The sequence below is a fragment of the Manis pentadactyla genome, chromosome 12 (genome assembly GCF_030020395.1).
Source record: "Manis pentadactyla isolate mManPen7 chromosome 12, mManPen7.hap1, whole genome shotgun sequence".
Taxonomy (NCBI): domain Eukaryota; kingdom Metazoa; phylum Chordata; class Mammalia; order Pholidota; family Manidae; genus Manis; species Manis pentadactyla.
This window is the reverse complement of record NC_080030.1, coordinates 55957015-55978332: the sequence shown is the minus strand read 5'-3', so window position 1 is coordinate 55978332 and position 21318 is coordinate 55957015. Positions and strand designations below refer to the sequence as shown.

The 21318-nt window shown below is 36.5% G+C and overlaps 1 protein-coding gene across 3 annotated transcripts in view; it reads right to left on the bottom strand.

Moving 5' to 3' along the window:
• The window catches only part of HBS1L (HBS1 like translational GTPase), a 90894-nt gene that overhangs the window by 5072 nt on the left and 64504 nt on the right, over window positions 1-21318 (bottom strand). For all 3 annotated transcript variants that reach the window (XM_036903730.2, XM_057489256.1, XM_057489254.1), the window contains 7 exons: window positions 20879-21025; window positions 18637-18711; window positions 17965-18082; window positions 17476-17544; window positions 7862-7966; window positions 5610-5700; window positions 5084-5192 (listed from right to left, as the gene is read on the bottom strand). In XM_036903730.2, the coding sequence (XP_036759625.1) occupies window positions 5084-5192; window positions 5610-5700; window positions 7862-7966; window positions 17476-17544; window positions 17965-18082; window positions 18637-18711; window positions 20879-21025 (714 nt within the window). The remainder of the gene's footprint in view (window positions 1-5083; window positions 5193-5609; window positions 5701-7861; window positions 7967-17475; window positions 17545-17964; window positions 18083-18636; window positions 18712-20878; window positions 21026-21318) is intronic.

Below are 21318 nucleotides of genomic sequence, written 5' to 3'. Positions count from 1 at the left end.
ACCCCCAGCGGCAGAGTCCTCATCACTAAAATGAGGAAAATCAGATCATGCTATTTTAAGTGGGGCAAACATTCAGTTAATTGGTGACCTTATATATTAGCTAGTATGTTCATGTTCTATATGTAAGGAATAATATCAAAAAGATTAAGGAACTTGATGTGGTGTGGTGATATGTGTCAGATGTGAATTTTATGCTGAGGTCAACTGGAGTCAGAGTTAGGCAGACTATCCTCCTTCAGGTAACAGCACTGAGTATGCAATATGTCTATGGTTTGGGTAGAGTGGAAAGACCAAATACACAGCAAAGCTATCAAAGTTTAACTGGTTTAATTTGCACACTGAAAAAACAAGAGGGACTTGTGAATGCACAATCCTGGACGGGAACTCTAAAAACCAAGTCATTCAATTAGCACTTTGATAATTCATTCTTTCTTCTGGACTCACAAAAGTAGACCAGAATAATCATCTCATCTGAATTAAAATATGGGCTCCTTCTTGGTCTCTGACACCACTTCCATCCTTCTACAACCCATTCTTCATGTATCTACCATACACGTTTTCTAAAATACAAGCTTAATGATACATTCTTGCATCTTAAAACCATGGGAACATAAATTTCACTATAAGGCACCAAGTCCTTTCTCAATCTGACCCTTAACTCACCTCTCTCTCTCTCTCTCTCTCCAGTCTCATCTTTCTCCATCCTCTCTTGCATTCTGTGCTCCAGACAGAGATTTCATTCATTACATGCACCAAGCCCTTTCTAAATTTTTGGATTTTACACATACTCTGGTCTCTGGCTAGAACACCCCCTCCCTTCCCTGCATCTTCATTTGGTTAGCTCCTACTCATCCTGCTCTATCTCTCCTTCCAACATACCATCACCTCCTGCAAGAATCCTGAACTCCTGGTCTGAGCTAGATACCCTTCCTTTATGTCCCATAAGCGCACTATACATCTCACTTTTATTGTAACTGCTAGTTTAAAATCTCATCATCCCGTGAACATACGGGCTCTCTGAGAAAAAGGAACTATGGTATACCAGTGACAGACATTTAATTTGCACTCAGTAAATACTGGTGAAATGTATGGAAGAAGAAAGGAATAAAGAACACCTGAAAGACATGGAGAAAACCAGTCACATGGGCTGGTTGGCTGATTTTTTTAAAGGTTCAGCTGAACCTCCTTTACTCTACAAAGGCAAATTTGTTTTCTTTTTCAATGCTATTTGACTGTATCAATGGCGCTATGAACTAGAAAGATTACAGAAAAAAATTAACTATCAGGAAAAAGGAAAACTTCCACTATGCATGATAAAGTGGTGAGAACCATGTCTGTGCACGGAGATGGAATCAGTTCTCAAACTGCACCAATATAACATAAATGTAACATAAAAGTAACATAAATCACACATCTAAGAAACCTCTCTTTTGCAGCAAAGATCAGGATTCCTTCATTCAACTAGGGTGTGACAAGGAAACTGGTACTATTCTCCCTGGCTTGTCAAATTTGAAAGAACAGAGACACATGAACCTAATTAGATTCCTTCTAACCTTTGTAAGTTATTGTGGGTTCCAGGGTAAAATCAGGGTGGATGAGGAATGGCTTGTGGCAGTATGGGTTAGGTTTTTTTTGTTTTTCTATCGTCACAGTGTCTAACAGATAGTAGCTCAAACAAAATACTTATTGAACACATGAGTAACAAAATTTACATGCAGATAAATGGGAAGAACTGTACACTATTTTAACATTTTAGCTCATATTATATATAACCAAAAGCACCTAATATTCAAAGCCATACAGTATAATGTAAAGGGGGGCAAAAAGTATTGGATTTCAGAGCAAAAAGTGCTAAAGTGTGAGTGTTGGCTGAATCACTTACTACTCAGGTGTCACAGCCTCTCAGAGTCTCTAATTCCTCATTCGGAAATGGAGACAGACCCTAATCTCTTATCTGCAATTCCAAAATCCCAAAAGACTGACAACCTAGGTTTTTTCCAAATTCTGTTATAAACCATTTAAGTGAGGCAACTTATAATCCTTATTTATTTCACTTAATATAATACCAGTAAGTTGTGGTGCAGAAATATTAGTATGTTTTATTACAGGGTGCTGCCCCATTCTGTTAGGGGCTTTCCAAAACATGCATGCACCATATCACCTTTTGAAAATCTGAACATTTCTGAATTCTGAAATACACTAGCTTTAAGAGCTTCTGATAAGAGTTGGGACTCTGTACTTCATGTGGGATTGTGAGAATCAAATTATCTAGTTTTTGTAAACTATAGTGGGCTATACGTTAGGTGGCAAAAAGAAGTCAAATTATTCTTTTCCTTAATTTAAAAAACCTGTGTTTTAAAATTATCAATGCATATATGGTCATTTGGTTTGCAACTATGGTACCAAAACTATTCAATAGAGAAAGGACAGTCTTTTCAATAAATGGTGCTGGGAAAAGTCTATAACCATATACAAAAGAATGAAGATGAAGTCTTATCTTAAACAATATATAAAAATTAACTCAGTGTAAGTCAAAGAACTAAGCAAAAGAATTAGAACTATAAAACTCTTACATGAAAATAGAGGGAAAAATCTTGATGTTGAATCTGGCAATGATTTCTTGGATATGACACCAAAATTATAACCAACAAAGACAAAGTAAATAAACTCGGACTCACCAAAATTAAAAACACTGAATTACCATATGATCCAGCAATTCCACTCCTTGGTATATATCCAAAATAACTGAAAGCAGGGGTTCACACAGATACTTATCTATCAACGTTCACAGAAGTACCATTCACAATTGCCAAAAGATGGGAACAACTCAACTGTCCATTAACAGATGAATGGATAATCAAAATGTCGTACATACACACAATGGAATATTATTCAGCTTTAACAACAAATGAAATTCTGACATGTGCTACAACATGCATGAACCTTGAAAACATTATGCTAAGTGAAATAAGTCAGACACAAAAGGACAAATACTGAATGATTCCACTTACACGAGGTACCTAGATTAGACAAACTTACAGAGAAAGAAAGAAAGAAAGAATAGCAGCTACCAGGAGATGGGGGAAATAATAATAGGGAGTTATTGCTTAGTGGGTACATAGTTTCAGTTTGGGATGGGGAAAAAGTTCTGGAGATGGATGATGTTGATGGTTGCACAGCCATGTGAATATATATAATGCCACTAAATGGTACACTTAAATATGGTAAATTTTATGTGATAAATATTTTTACCAAAGTAAATTTAAAAAACATTACTTTAGTTGAAGATAATCCATTCCTCTATTTTTTCTTATTAAATATAAAGAACTAACCATATAAAGCAAAGGAAACAAATATTTTTATGTAGCATTAAGGCATTAGTCCCTAAACAGTGAAATTTTAATTGCTTAGACGCCCTTCTTGGTTTAAAAAAAATGAAGGTTTCTCCCCACAGTGAGTGGACTGAAGATAAAACATAACCATTTCTTCTGAAACAAATTTCATCCTGGCATTCGTGAATCAATATACGCAGGAGGAATCTCAGAAAGCAGCACCGAAAAACTTTCAATCCACACTTATTTTAAGAAACTACAGTAGACAGGAAAACAGTATTACTATTCAAAGTAACTACTGACCTTTTGACATTGCTACCTCTCCATTGGCAAAAATTATTGCTGTCTGAGTAAAATTATGCAGTAACCAGTCTCTCCAGTGGCTCCTCAATGGACATACTGCTTTCTAAGAATGAGTGCCAACAGTTCATAGCAATTAAGCTATGGTTTCTTGCCCATCAAAATTCACGGATTTTGAATATTTAAAAATTAAACATTTCCAAGTATAATAATTTCTTTAGAGAGAAGCTTTTATGCCTTTTTTAGCATATGGGAGAAATGTACTACAATTATAAAAACTAAAGAATTTAAACAGTATCTTATAAATATAATTTTTATATGATCAAATTTACATAGAAATAACAACAAAGAATTATAAACCCAGCACATGGTTATCTCAAACATGTGTAAGTATAAAATGAATTTAAATGAACTAAATTTATTCCCAACCTCTGAAACACTGTCACTAACTGAAATAAAATTTAAAGGCCAATTATTATTACTCTTAATTTACTTCAAAGATGCATCAAATGGGAAAGGTGATCTGTTTACATTTTCAAAGGCAAGCCACTTAATTCCATTGAGAAACACTTTTTATTGTTGTGCACAATCTGTACTACATAAGCTGATCAAGAAAAAATGTCTAATGGGAAAGTGCTCAATTGTTAAATGGTAAAAGCAAGGTACCAAACTATAGAGTATGGCCCCAAGTATCTGGAAAAAATTACACATTAAAAAAAGGAATTCATGCTATTCACAAGTAGTATCTTTTCTAGATGAGTAACAGTATAGAATAAAATTCCCCTCTTCCCATAAATGTATATGTTCAAATGATACTGGCCAATGATAACCTGCAAACCAATCTCACAGCATGCAGGGTCTGAAAGTGTTGCTTCAGCATAAAGTTTACCCTATGTCAAGCACCCTTAGAATATACCCATAAACACCAATGAGTGGACAAAATATACACATAAAAATACAGTGAAATGTAAAGAGTAGATATTTATGGATTATGCAATTATAGAACCTTATTATCTTTTTGAGTGTGTTTTCCAAAATTTTCTGTAATGATGTACTGCTTTTACAGTCAGAAAAACTACAAATGAGCATATCAAAATAAAACAAAAACAGAAAGACCCAATCTAAGATTAGTCAGGTAACCTGAGAAGACAAGAAAAAAATATCTACCATTTTCTCTAGATGACTTTTATTATTTTCAACAGTTTGTACACTATTGATTATGAAAATTCTTCTCAATGATTCTTTGGAAAAATCCCCAGGCTCAAAGATTAAGATAAAAAACAAAAATAAAAATGATTTCTTAATTCTAATTTTATGTTTTTCTGGATAAGAGTATTAAATATTAGTTGGCAATAACTATAGCATCATCACTTATAAAGAGTTACTACTTTTTAGGATGGAGTTACTTTGAATTTATAAAAACAATAACCATGAAATATTCTGAAACTTACAGGAAATCCTTTAGTGATAGGAACTTCAATATTAAAGATGAGGATTCGGGCTCTGAAACGAGTGCAAGCTTTAATGGGTTCTTTGGGACCACAGAATATGCAGCCAACACTGTAAACAAAAAACAAAAGGAGAGAAGGTAGTTGTGAAATAAATAAATATGCATCCAACACGAATACTTCTAAAACCACTTATAAAGTAAAACAATTAAGTAAATTAGGGACTTGTCATAAATATTTCCTCCTGGGTTAAAGCATGGTTTTACACCATTATTAACCTTATTGATTTTTCATACATTACAGCTTTCACTCAAAGAACATGTCAAGTACCTGCACTGACATTTATTAATTTCCATTTTAAATAGGTTTTGCTTATCATTCTTGTACTTCGACAAGTCCCTATTTCTGGCCAAATGATATCCACAGTTAAGACTCATTCTTTCTTCTGAGCTAGTGAATTGCAAAATTTGTGTGTTTTGAGGTTCTATATCCCAAAAAATGGTTGCTTAAAACTCATTTTCTCACTCACTTGATTTTGATGATATCCATCCCAACCAACGTAAGACTAACATGATCGCCTGCTGCTGCCCAATCAACAGGTTCATCGTGCAGAGTGATTCCTGGAAATGAGTAAGAACCAGAGCACACAGTGAAACACCTCAATATTGAACCATAACAACCAAGAGAATTTGGCTGATTCGTGCCTCCTCAGTCACTACTCATCATTTTCAATATGAATGGATTGAGAGTGAGAAGTCTAACTGTGAACGTTAAGGAAAACACACTTCCTCTGGACTTGAGTCTTCTGGAACACCACCCTAAACATAAAGTGACTTATCTTTGTCTGCAAAAGACTGATTTCTGCTTATATAATCAAGATTTTTTAACTCATTTACACAACTGGTATATTCATTAAACAGCCCCCATTCAAAAATTTATTTTATATTAATGGACATAGGAATAATAATACAGTTTAAATTATTTTAGTAACATAAGATGGGACTGAGGACAGTGTCCAGTAATATTTCACTTTCTTGAGCTCTGCTTTTAATTTAACAACTACCTAAACATATGCCAGTAACCCACAGGGCATGAGTGCTCAGTCAGATGGTGCTCTTGGCAGGCTCCCCATTATTCCTGGCTCAAAAGAACTGCTCCCCAGAGAGATGCACCATGGTAACTGGTTATATAGAAAAGAGGAGATTAATAGTGCATGAAAATTCAACTTAAAAATGATCCTGGGTGTTGCTACATGCCTTTATTACCTAGGGATAATCCTGGAGAACTGCAAAGGGCAATACTCAGCTACTTTATCCAAAGCTTTTACAAGTTATCTTGTATTTTCTGATTCTATGGGATAAGTTCCTTTCCATTGAAACTTGAGTCTTTTGATAAAGACAGTATGTAGGCCAACCACTGCGGAAGAGTTTCTGATTGACATATTTTTTAGTAATTATAATTCACCCATATCTTTCTGAAAAATACTTATTTTTCCCATACAGCACACTCTTAAGCAAGTTTCTTTTACTTTCTGGGAGTTTTAGGAGAACTTATTTTTGCTATGAAATGTAGAACTGAAGAGAGAGTTAGTTACCTATACACAATAGAGTTGCCTTTAGCTTAGGATTTTGAAGAGCTTTCTTATTAGAAGTTCAATTCACAACATGAATTTTCCTAAAGGTAACATACAATAATCACATTTTCTCCTCCCAATCATGTTACACTGCCTACATAAGATATTTATCTTAAGGACCTTCATTCCCTTACTCACCTTTAAATGTAGGTTGAACTGTTACCTAAATAGATAGTCATTAATTTCTTACAATCTCTAAGATATCAGATTTTAAAGTAAGCAAATTAATTCAAACAAAATGTTCATTCAAATTTATAAATTAGTCAGGTACAACTCTGGATATAAACTAAAAATAAGAGCAACAGAAGGCAAAGTATTGAAAATTTATTTAAAACTTCTAATTCCCAGTAGGTTATACTATAGCCTAAAATTGTTAGAAATTATATTCTTTCATAATATAGTAAAACAGATATTCAGTTTTATGTTGAAATCAGAGGCTTAGCTGGAAGCTAGTTTAAGGTAAATACAGAATTATAAACATTTAAGCAGAATTCAGAAAAGAATAGTATATGTACATTTAAGTCAAATAACTAGAAGACAAATATTTAACAATCATCATGGAAGGTCATATATTAGATCTGTGTACAAAAACAGTAATTGTGGCACTTCAATTTCTCTTTTCAATATTAGGATTCTCTGCATTTGCATCTTATTTTCTTACTTAGATGTTGCTGTAAAAAAAACTTTTTTTGGGGGGCGCTGGGGGAGCAGTATAAACATGATCCAAGCTATTAACTTACAGTAATTCTGAAATACACATTTCAAAACAACAGACTGTAGCAGTCTGCTTTACCATTGACTATTTAGTGCCAGATTAAGGTTAGATTTAATTTCTGCTACTGAATACTACTTTACATGTATCTGTCAGGTGTCTATACATCTGGTGAAATTCTCACTAGGCTTCTTGAATCAGTGTCAAAAAAAGATGCTACATAGTTAGAATGTTATAACATTTATATACATAGTCACAACAGAAAAAATCGTTTAATGTTTTCACATTTTTACCTTCAACAGTTAGTATCATTTTGACAGTCAGTTACAATTTCACTAAGAGGTTATTTACTCTGGAGTTAATAACTAAAGTACTTTTAAAAATCTGCTGTCTCAATTTTAGGGTTGTTTAGCAAAAGAATCTTGCAGAGGAATACCTTTTGCAGTACAAGTTTCGTTAGGAGGTATTGCTAGTAGTCGGTCACCAGACTGTATATAACCAGCTTCAATTTTGCCAGTTACACAAAATCCAGATCCTTGATCTGCAAAATAATGTCAAAATCTTATAATGATTCATATAGCAAATGCTATCTGATGATTAATACTGTTAGCTACAGTTTCCTGGTAGTTATATAACAGTTCAATGAACATTATGCAATGAACATTTCAGAATTGTGGGATTAATATATAAATCAAGTATAGAAATCAAATGTATAATCATATATGACTTGATTATTTTTCCTGTAATTCCTGATAAGTGATCAGGAACAGAACAAACAAGACCAAAACAGTTTGTGACCTAAATGCCCTTGCTATTGTTTCAATATCAAGAAAGACATCGCACCCCAGGAGACTGGAGACTGCCGAAGATTAAGTTTAGAGTTAGTAAATAGTTGTCTATTAAGTCCCACACACAGAATTCTATTGTTGTTAACATGTATTTGCTCAATAAATAGGAAGGGTGCCCTCTCAGCACCACTCTTGCGCCGCTATGCCTTGAGTCCCTGGCTGGCCCTTTCAGATCTTTAATATCTCATCGCATCTCCTCCCTTGTCTGCCGGTCAGAAGCAGGGAGGGGACCAGCACAGAATTTTTAATCTATCTACTAAATATGGCCTACCACATTCTACTCTTGATTTTCCTACAAATAAAAATATTCTTACTACAAAAAGGGGGAATTCAAGGATCACGGGAAGATGGTGGCATGAGTAGTTCAGAGGAAATCTCCTTCCCAAAACATATATATTTTGAAAATACAATAAATACAACTTTTCCTAAAAGAGACACCAGTGGATGCAGTACAACAGTCAGGATACAACTATATCTGCGAGAACTCAGCATCACAGGAAGGGGGTAAGATACAAGCTGCAGCCAGGCGGGACCAGAACGCTCCCCCACCCCAAAACCCGGCGGGAAGAAAGGAGTTGGAATGGGGAGGGAGTGAAAGCCCAGGACTGCTAAACAACCAGCTCTAGAAATCCACACCCGGAACACAGACACAAGGTGCACGGGGTGCTGGATATTAGAGAAACGGAAAAGCAAAACCTGGGGACAGGTCCGCGCAACTAGCGCAGTTGAGACAAAAGCCATGTTCCGCAAGTCTTAAAGAGACAGGGACCCCATAGCTGGACGAAGTTGTCCCGGCAGCTGGATAAATCGGGGAAACTTAGGCGCCCTAAACGGAGGCAATGCAGCTCTGAAGCCCCTCACAGGACTAGGCAGCCTGCCAGTCGTTCCTCCAACTGGCGCGGACCCCGACACACGGGCCCAGTAGTAGGAGAGTGGGAGCACGTGCCAGGGGCGGAAGCCCTGGAAGGAACCGAGAGCAGATCCGTGTGCCGCAGGAGAGACATATGCTAGCCCGCAGCGGTGTGACCAAACAGCCCAGGCATGGCTCACACGCAACGGCGGCAGTGAAGCCAGAGCCCGGTAGAAGCCTGCGCGGAAAAGCCCTGCGCACACCGGCAGTGGAGCCAGAGGGAGCAGGCGCGCTCCCAGCAGCCAACCAGAATCCCAGCCCAACGCACAGCTGCCTGGGCCAGACCTAAAGGCTGCTGCGGCCACTCAGCTGCCCGGCAGGGGTGCTGCCAGCATGGAGGAGTGCACCTAGCATGCCTGCCACTCCCTGCAGGGCTCCATGCTGCTCTGATGGAGACCCCGCCCACAGCAGCTTAGGGGACTAACCCGGTGGCTGCTCCAGGAGTGCAGGTAACCGTCACAGGAGTGCAGGTAACAAGGCAGCGGAGAAGGGCAAGGCATCCAGCAAGCAGGAAAGGACTTTCTTCTCCCAGCTGACACACCCGCAACCTGCCTACAGCCACTGCTATCACCATGAAAAGGCAAAAAAAATCTGGTCCAGTCCAATATAGTTACACCTGAGAAAGGATCTGCAGAGGCAGACCTAAACAGTCTTCCTGAAAAAGAATTCAAAATAAAAATCATAAACATGCTGACAGAGCTGCAGAGAAATATGCAAGAGCTAAGGGATGAAGTCCAGAGTGAGATTACAGATGTCTGGAGGGAGATTACAGAAGTGAAACAAACTCTGGAAGGATTTATAAGCAGAATGGATAAGATGCAAGAGGCCATTGATGGAATAGAAACCAGAGAACAGGAACACATAGAAGCTGATGCAGAGAGAGATAAAAGGATCTCCAGGAATGAAACAATATTAAGAGAACTGTGTGAACAATCCAAAAGGAACAATATCTGCATTATAGGGGTACCAGAGGAAGAAGAGAGAGAAAAAGGGATAGAAAGTGTCTTTGAAGAAATAATTGTTGAGAACTTCCCCAAACTGGGGGAGGAAATAGTTGCTCAGACTACAGAGGCACACAGAACTCCTGAGAGACGGGACCCAAAGAGGTCAACACCAAAACACATAATAATTAACATGGCAAAGATCAAGGACAGGGAAGAGTATTAAAGTCAGCCAGAGAGAGTAAAAAGGTCACCTACAAATGAAAACCCATCAGGCTGTCATCAGACTTCTCAACAGAAACCTTACAGGCCAGAAGAGAATGGCATGATATATTTAATGCAATGAAACAGAAGGGCCTTGAACTAAGGATACTGTATCCAGCATGATTATCATTTAAATATGAAGGACGGATTAAACAATTCCCAGACAAGCAAAAGTTGAGGGTATTTGCCTCCCACAAACCACCTCTACAGGGTATCTTAGAGGGACTGCTCTAGATGGGAGCACTCCTAAAAAGACAGAACAAAACACCCAACATTTGAAGAATGGAGGAGGAGGAAAAAGAAGGGGAAGAAATAATCATCAGACTGTGTTTATAACAGCTCAATAAGTGAGTGAGGTCAGACAGTAAGGTAGTAAACAAGCTAACCTTGAACCTCTGGTAACCACAAATCTAAAGCCAGCAATGGCAATAAGTACATATCTTTCAATAATCACCCTAAATGTAAACAGACTGAATGACCAATCAAAAGACACAGAGTAATAGAATGGATAAAAAAGTAAGACCCATCTATATGCTGCCTACAAGAGACTCACCTCAAACCCAAAGACATGTACAGATTAAAAGTCAAGGATTGGAGAAAGATACTGCATACAAACAACAGAGAGAAAAAAGCAGGTGTTGCAATACTAGTATCAGACAAAATAGACTTCAAAATAAAGAAAGTAACAAGAGATAAAGAAGGACATTACATAATGATAAAGGGCTCAGTCCAACAAGAGGATATAACCATTATAAATATATATGCACCCAATACAGGAGCACCAATATATCTGAAACAAATACTAACAGAATTAAAGGAGGAAATAGAATGCAATGCATTCATTTTGGGAGACTTTAACATACCACTCACCCCAAAGGACAGATCCACCAGACAGAAAATAAGTAAGGACACAGAGGCACTGAACAACACGCTAGAACAGATGGACCTAATAGACATCTATAGAACTCTACACCCAAAAGCAGCAGGATACACATTCTTCTCAAGTGCACATGGAACATTCTCCAGAATAGACCACATACGAGGCCACAAAAAGAACCTCAGTAAATTCCAAAGGACTGAAATCCTACCAGCCAAGTTTTCAGACCACAAAGGTATAAAACTAGAAATAAATTGTACAAAGAAAGCAAAAAGGCTCACAAACACATGGAGGCTTAACAACATGATCCTAAATAATCAATGGATCAATGACCAAATTAAAATGGAGATCCAGCAATATATGGAAATAAATGACAACAATAACACAAAGCCTCAAATTCTGTGGGACGCAGCAAAAGAGTCTTAAGAGGAAAGTATATAGCAATCCAGTCTCCAGTCATATTTAAAGAAGGAAGAACAATCCCAAATCAATAGTCTAATGTCACAATTATGGAAATTGGAAAAAGAAGAACAAATGAGGCCTAAGGTCAGCAGATGGAAGGACATAATAAAGATCAGAGAAGAAATAAATAAAATTGAGAAGAATAAAACAATAGAAAAAATCAATGAAACCAAGAGCTGGTTCTTCGAGAAAATAAACAAAATAGATAAGCCTCTAGCCAGACTTATTAAGAGAAAAAGATAGTCAACACATCAACAGAATTAGAAACGAGAAAGGAAAAATCACGACAGACCCCACAGAAATACAAAGAATTATTAGAGAATACTATGAAAACCTATATGCTAACAAGTTGGAAAACCTAGGAGAAATGGACAACTTCTTAGAAAAATATAACCTTCCAAGACTGACCCAGAAAGAAACAGAAAAATCTAAACAGACCCATTACCAGCAATGAAACTGAATCAGTAATCAAAAAACTACCTAAGAACAAAACCCCCAGGCCAGATGGATTTACCTCGGAATTTTATCAGACATACAGAGAAGACATAACACCCATTCTCCTTAAAGTTTTCCAAAAAAATAGAAGAGGAGGGAATACTCCCAAACTCATTCTATGAGCCAACATCACCCTAATACCAAAACCAGGCAAAGACCCCACCAAAAAAGAAAACTACAGACCAATATCCCTGATGAACATAGATGCAAAAATACTCAACAAAATATTAGCAAACCGAATTCAAAAATACATCAAGAGGATCATACACCATGACCAAGTGGGATTCATCCCAGGGATCCAAGGATGGTACAACATTCGAAAATCCATCAACATTATCCACCACATCAACAAAAAGAAGGACAAAAACCACATGATCATCTCCATAGATGCTGAAAAAGCATTTGACAAAATTCAACATCCATTCATGATAAAAACTCTCAACAAAATGGGCATAGAGGGCAAGTACCTCAACATAATAAAGGCCATATATGATAAACCCACAGCTAACATCATACTGAACAGTGAGAGGCTGAAAGCTTTTCCTCTGAGATCGGGAACAAGACAGGGATGCCCACTCTCTCCACTGTTATTCAACATGGTACTGGAGGTCCTAGCCACAGCAATCAGACAACACAAAGAAATACAAGGAATCCAGATTGGTAAAGAAGTCAAACTGTCAGTATTTGCAGATGACATGATATTGTACATAAAAAACCCTAAAGACTCCACTTCAAAACTACTAGAACTAATATCTGAATTCAGCAAAGTTGCAGGATACAAAATTAACACACAGAAATCTGTAGCTTTCCTATACACTAACAATGAACTAATAGAAAGAGAAATCAGGAAAACAATTCCATTCACAATAGCATCAAAAAGAATAAAATACCTAGGAATAAACCTAACCAAGGAAGTGAAAGACCTATACCCTGAAAACTACAAGACACTCTTAAGAGAAATTAAAGAGGTCACTAACAAATGGTAACTCATCCCATGCTCCTGGCTAGGAAGAATTAATATCATCAAAATGGCCATCCTGCCCAAAGCAATATACAGATTCGATGCAATCCCTATCAAATTACCAACAACATTCTTCAAGGAACTAGAACAAATAGTTCAAAAATTCATATGGTACCGGCAAAGACCCCGAATAGCCAACGCAATCCTGAGAAGGAAGAATAAAGTGGGGGGGGATCTCGCTCCCCAACTTCAAGCTCTACTACAAAACCACAGTAATCAAGACAATTTGGTACTGGCACAAGAACAGAGCCACAGACCAGTGGAACAGAATAGAGAATCCAGACATTAACCCAAACATATATGGCCAATTAATATTTGATAAAGGAACCATGGACATACAATGGGGAAATGACAGTCTCTTCAACAGATGATGCTGGTAAAACTGGACAGTTACATGTAAGAGAATGAAACTGGATCACTGTCTAACCCCATACACAAAAGTAAACTCCAAATGGATCAAAGACCTGAATGTAAGTCATGAAACCATAAAACTCTTAGGAAAAAACATAGGCAAAATTCTCATGGACATAAACATGAGTGACTTCTTCATGAACATATCTCCCCAGGCAAGGGAAACAAAGGCAAAAATGAACAAGTGGGACTATATCAAGCTAAAAAGTTTCTGTACAGCAAAGGACACCATCAATAGAACAAAAAGGTACCCTACAGTATGGGAGAACATATTCATAAATGACATATCCAATAAAGGATTAACATCCAAAATAAATAAAGAGCTCACACGCCTCAACAAACAGAAAGCAAATAATCCAATTAAAAAATGGGCAGAGGAGCTAAATAGACAGTTCTCTAAAGAAGAAATCCAGATGGCCAACAGGCACATGAAAAGATGCTCCACATTGCTAATCATCAGAGAAATGCAATTTAAAACCACAATGAGATATCACCTCACACCAGTAAGGATCGCCATCATTGAAAAGACAAACAACAAATGCTGGCAAGGTTGTGGAGAAAAGGGAACCCTCCTACACTGCTGGTGGGAATGTAAATTAGTTCAACCATTGTGGAAAGCAGTATGGAGGTTACTCAGAATGCTCAAAATAGAAATACCATTTGACCGAGGAATTCCACTCCTAGGAATTTACCCTAAGGATGCAGCACTCCAGTTTGAAAAAGACAGATGCACCCCTATGTTTATCACTGCACTGTTTACAATAGCCAAGAACTGGAAGCAACCTAAGTGTCCATCAGTAGATGAATGGATAAAGAAGATGTGGTACATATACACAATGGAATATTACGCAGCCATAAGAAAAAAACAGATCCTACCAATCGCAACCACATGGATGGAGCTAGAGGGTATTATGCTCAGTGAAATAAGCCAAGCGGAGAAGGACAAGTACCAAATGATTTCACTCAAATGTGGAGTATAAGAACAAAGGAAAACTGAAGGAACAAAACAGCAGCAGAATCACAGAACCCAAGAATGGACTACCAGTTACCAAAGGGAAAGGGACTGGGGAGGATGGGTGGGAAGGGAGGGATAAGGGTGGGGAAAAAGAAAGGGGGCATTACAATTAGCATGTATAGTGCGTGGGGGGCACAGGGAGGGCTGTGCAACACAGAGAAGACAAGTAGTGATTTTACAGCATCTTACTATGTTGATGGACAGTGACTGTGAACGGGGATGTGGGGACTTGGTGAAGGGGGGATCCTATAAACATAATGTTCTTTCTGTAATTGTAGATTAATTATACCAAAAAATAAATAAATAAAAAGGGGGGGGGGATTCATTCCTTTTCCAAATACTTAGTAAGTGCCTACTAAGTACCAGGCACAGCACATACTAAGTACCAGGTACAGTGCTAAACTCTGGGAATAAAGAGATGAAAATATAAGCCCCTACGTATAAGGAGTTTACACTAGTGAAGACAAAGACAAAACAATTCTACTGTCTCCTGCAATAAATGCTATTTATAATGTACATTGCAAACAGGAAAAGGTGCACCAAAGAATCAATCAAAAAAATTACACTTCAGCTGGGCACTTAGAGGGAGAAAGAACAGGAGTTACCAGGTAGCTTTTGTGTATAGGCAGGAGGAAGAAAGAAAGTGTATTTGCAAAGGCACAGACTCTTAACTGAACACAGGATGTGCTAAGACCCCTTTGTCATTTATATGGAATTTATATCAGACCATATGGAATAATGAGGGTAAGGCAGACATGAGGCTACAGAGGTAAGCAAGGGACAAATAATAAAGAGGTCCCATAAACCTCACTTAAGACTTGAATTGCATGTTCAGTTAAGAATGGGAAGACAATAAAGACTTGTGAACAGAGAAGTGGCATGATGGTGTATCTGTGTCAGAGGGGAGGCGAGGTCGACTGAAATGCACACACTGACTGTGATGGAGATGTGATGGGGATGATAGCAAAAAGAGAAATCTGAGATGATGATGCATTAACTGGGAGATAGGAAACTAAGGAACATGGTCCATCTTAGCCTTGGAGAATTTGTATGTCTACAAGCATACAGGAGGAAAAGATGCATTCAAAGCACATCAATTACCCCAAATTCCATGAGAATGGCACTCTGGGAGCACACTTCCCCTGGAGATGTCCAGGAGCAGTTAGCATATATACCTGGAGAGTGAAATAGGTCTGGGTTGAAGGTGCAGATTTGGGAAGCATCAAGACATGGGAGGTAGGTGAGCTCATGCATGTCTGTCCAAAGGGAGCATGCAGAGCAAGAAGAAGACTGAAGCAGTAGAACACCAGCTCAGAGACAGAGAAAGAGGACCCACAGGGAGGATACAGAGAAGTCAGACAGACAGACACAGGAAAGCAGGGGAAAGTGGGTCACACAAACCAAGAGAGAACAGCTTCCAGGCAGATGTGCCCACGAGCCTCAGAAGTAACACCAAATTCAAGTAAGAAGGAGGCAAAATAGAAATTGAAAAATATGTACTGAGGCAACCAAGAGGTCACCAGGTAACCTCAGTGGGAACACATAGAGGGGAGCTGTGCTAGCTGGTGCCCGGAAGCAGCTTGAAGAGAGAATGGGTGGTGAATATTATAGTCAGCAAGCTTAATGAAAAAGAAATGAAGCACCTCTTGCATTTTAAGTAGATAATAGGCATTTTGAAAAGAATTACCATATTCCCACTACTATAAGGAAGCTAATAATAAGGATAAATTTCAATTTCACTGAATGGTTTTCATGAAGCACCTTCATTCATTCATTTCTTAAGCATGTATTCTGTGCTGGGCACTTATCTAAGTCCTGCAGATATAGATATAGAAGAGAAAAGTACTTGTCCTGAGGAAGTTTTCAGTCTAAGTAAAATAGACAGTGCAGAAACAATTACAACCCTGCATGGAAAACACAATGATGGCGGATAGAGAGAACCCAGAAGGACACCTTAGGGATATGTGTGGGTGAGCTAGCCAGTTATCAATTTATTGCTGCTCAATTCCAAATCCACTCTTCACTGCCTGCTCCATGATAATGGAGATTTGAGGGACAAATGACATCCCTACCATACTGATTATTCCAATATATAAATATGTTGTATCCTTCTATTTACTGAGATCTTTTATTCCACTTCCATCTTATAGTTTTCTATATAGGGTCTTATACCCATTAAGTTGAATGAATTCTTAGATATTTAATATAATACCTTTTCCAATAGTAGATGAACCCCTTCTAAGTTTGTCCTTCCTTGGGTACTCTTCCTTAGCCCTAGGGCACCATATAGTTTCCTTGTATCTTATAGACATTCTTTTATTACATTAACATATTAACTTCACTTTTTACCCATGTGTAGTATCTATCTCCTGACTGGACCCAGACTGCTACAAATGGGTAGGAAATTGTCAAGTAAAGAGAAAGAAGAGCAAAAACGTGGGCAGACATGGTGACAATAAAGACCCTATATGGTTAGGAAATAGTAGATGATCCAGTTTGGCTGGAGGGTATGGAAACTAAGGAATCTATTGGGAGGAAAAAAAAAAAACATGAGGCTAGGAAGATAGAAAATAAGGATTTTCATACCTGGAAGATGAGTATGAGATGGGGAAATGGTGAGTAAACTGAAGATTTTTCTGGGCTTAGAAGTTAAAGTAACTATAACTGTGCACTTTGAGATTCACTTGAAAATGATCCTTACGTCGGCATAAAGAAGGGAGAATACGAAGACAATATAATAATTTCATCCAAGAAAAGAGGCTGGGAGAGAACCGCAAGGCAGGGGCCATACTGAAGAAGCACCTACCTTTGAAAACATCAGATACACATAATCTAAAAGGCTTATCAATAGATCTTTGAGGGGGCTTGAAGGAATCTGGAAAAAATGGCAAGACAGCAAGGTTTAGTTTCAAAGTAATTTTTGATTCATGTCCAGTGAGCTCACTATAGTCACATGACTCCTAGAAAATAACTTCTTTTATAAATACTAATTGCAAATTGACTGTCACTCATATCACATTTTGTAGTTTAGAACTGTTTCACACATGTATCTCATTCAATGTCAGCAACAGTCCATAAGGTAGGTAGGGTGGGCATGAGCCTCATTAATTAAATAAGGAAAACCGAGCATTAGTTTAAATGTTGCATGTAATTTCAAAACTAGTAGCCAAGCTCCTCTGACTACAAACCCTATGCTTTTTCATACACAACACTGCCTCCCATGAAGAACTCTAAATAATAATTAATATTAATATCCAGTTTTTAATGCATTAAATTAGTACAGTAGTATTCTTACCAATTTGTTCTAATAAACATAGTCCTTTATACCATTTTGTCAGTTCATTTGATTGAGATCTTGTGATTAGATTTTCACCACTGAGGCCACTGGTAGGGATAAAAGCTACATCACTTTCCTATTAAAAAAGATTGGATATATGAAATTAACACAATATTTTTTAAAAGTTTAAAGGTTCGTTACTGCCATAACTGTACCAAGTCTGTGAAAGCAACAAAGTACTTTTTAAAAAGTAATAGAAATCACAGCACTACAGAGTAGAAGTTATCTGATCCAATAGTTTCCAACTTTTTTTTATTTTGTGGGAAACTTACAAATTTGTTTCAAAACACTGAAGCGTTTTTACCTGGTAACATAAGCAAGTTTCACATTTTTGCTGGGGAAATTCCTCTACTAGTTTCCACATTTCTCTGTGACCTCCTTAAGTCTACACACCTAATTTAACAGCTAAGAAAAAAACCTTTTATTTGTTAAACCTAACCCAATTTAGGAAATAATTGCAATTTTCTAAGATGAAGTGATCCAAAGACATAGGATATACATGATACTGGGGGCAATAAAAACAAATTAAATATACTAAACAAGATAAGAACATCAAAGTATTAGTTTTTACTCTCTTATCAGTAAGATAAGGCTTAAGTAAAGTAACCAAATAATTCAAATTTATCTTACCTTAAAACCTGCTTGCTTAAGAAAATGCCCAAGTTTTCCAGTAATCTCTTGAAACCTTTCTTGTTGCCAATTAACCTGATAAAGATCCAATTTATTTTTAAAACTATGCTTCAGACCATGCTATATATAAAATGTACATTTCTGTAATGAAATACAAATAATCAAGACTATAAAATATAAATATGAAATTCTTTTAAATATGAAATCTATTAAAATTTAAACTCAGAATATCAGATCTTACTATTAAAAGTAACTTTTCCTACAAGAGAAAGCCTAGAAACAAACTCCAATACATACAGGCAGACCTTAAAGATACTGTGGGTTCAATTCCAGGCCACCATAATAAAGCAAGTATCACAATAAAATGAGTCAAATGATTTTGGCTTCCCCATGCATATAAAAGTTGTATTTACACTATACTGTGGTCTGTTAAATGTGCAATAGGATTATGTCTTTAAAAATGCACATGCCTTAGTTAAAAAGTACTTTACTGCTAAAAAATACACACCTTTCATGAGTTTTCAGTGAGTCATAATCACTGATCACAATGAAAAGGTTTGAAATATTGTGAGAATTACAAAAATGTGTCAAAAAGACACAAAGTGAGCAAATGCCGTTGGATAAATGACACTGAGTTGCTCAGTGCTGGGTTGGCATAAACCTCAAATTTGTAAAAATGCATTATCTGCAAAGCAATATCAAGTGAAACACAATAAAACAAGGTATGACTGTGTAGACATTTCTGTATATGCTAAAGTGATTTCAAATTTGGGGAAAGGTAAATAATTTATTAAATTGTGCTAGAATGACCTCATGAAATAAGTTATAAGACACTCCTCGCACAAGCCAAATAGACTAAGAATGTGTATGTAATATGAATTCTAGATAACAATATGCATGCTGTAGTATTTACGGAAATTATAACAATGTCTATAACTTACCTGCAAATTCATGGCAAAATAAGATGGACTAATACAAGAATACAGGGTAGATAGGCAAAAATGTGCTCAAGCAAGAAACAGAATCTTAAGCAGTGGGTATAACATGGTGTTTACTGTAAAATTCTTTCAACCTGTCTTTATATTTGAAATTTTTCATACTGAAATACTGGAGAAAAAAGATATATGAAATGATACAATAAAAGAACTATGTAGAAAAATGTAGGTGACTATGTCTATCTGATCCCAGAGTAAGACAATAAACATAAAGAAAGAAGTCAAAAGGAAATATTCATAAATTTGAATATATGTCAAAAATATACCACAAACAAAATGAAAAATAAAATAAATTAGGTAAAGTATCTAAGAAAAAATAAAGGATTAATATCTTTTACAAGTAAATTATACTTAAAATCAATAAAAGTTTCCAAAATGAACAAATTATATAATTCCAAGATAAAAACTACAAATGGCTAGTAAACAAAGAAGAATACGTTAAAAATAAGCAATACCATGTTTTATATACCAAACTGGGAAAGAGTGTTTTAACAGCAGATAAAGCTTAAAGTTCTTGATAAAGAGCTTGGGAAAGTGAATGCACCATATGTGCCTAGAGTAAATAACTAGAACTTTTCTTGAAGGCATTTTGATCACAAATAACAAGTCTTAAATATGGATAGGCCCTTAGGCTCAGAAATTCCCACAGAAGAAACTATTTCTAAATAGATACACACATACATACACACAAAGTGCAAAAATATTCAAAAGTAGGAGATTAATTGAATGAATTATAATATATCTTTAAAGCAGACTAGAATAAAGCCATAGAAACAACCTCTTTAACAGAAATTATCAATTACTTGGAAACATACACAAAAATGTCAGGTTTTTGAAAAAGCAGATAATGAAACAGATTATAACACAATTATTATAAAGAAAAAGATTTTTCTAACAACAAATTGGATGGATACATAAAATAAAAAGGTTTTTTGGGGGGAAGATGAGTTCGAAATACAGGTTATTTCAGGTTTTCCTTTTACTAAAATAAATGTGTATTATTTTATAACTAAAGATAATTTTAAGATTTTTAAATTGACTTTGAAAATGAAAAGACATCTTCTTGCTTAAATATTACTACTATCTCATTTATTAACAGATATTATTAAATGTATCATGAATTCGGTTTTCAAAATATGGCAACTGGATGGATAAAATGTACCCTAGTCACATCTGAGGTATCAATATGGCTGAATAACATCTGAATTAGCATCTAAAATGAATTCTCATGAAATGCCTTTCAATACCTGATCCATTTTATTGACTGCAACTGCAAGCTGCGTCACTCCGAGAGAGCGAACCAAGAGGCCATGTTCCCGAGTTTGGCCCCCAGTTTCAAAGCCAGCTTCAAACTCGCCCCTGCTGGCATCCACAACTAAAACAGCTACATCCGCCTAAGGAAGAAAAAACAATTAACTGATAGTACTTACTACATTTTAATTCAAAGGAGAGATTATTCAATTAATTATGTTGGTCGCAATATAAAGGCAGACTATAAACCTGACACCAAACACCAAAGAAAATCAAACAGAAGAATTGTACGGATCGATTAAAGCTGTTTAATTTTCTAAAAAGTACTAGCATGTGGTCAAAAATACTGACATAGTTTTTTTAAAAATCCTATGTTTAATTATATGGTAATTAAAATATCTAGACACAGGACGGGAAACATAACTAAAACATGAGT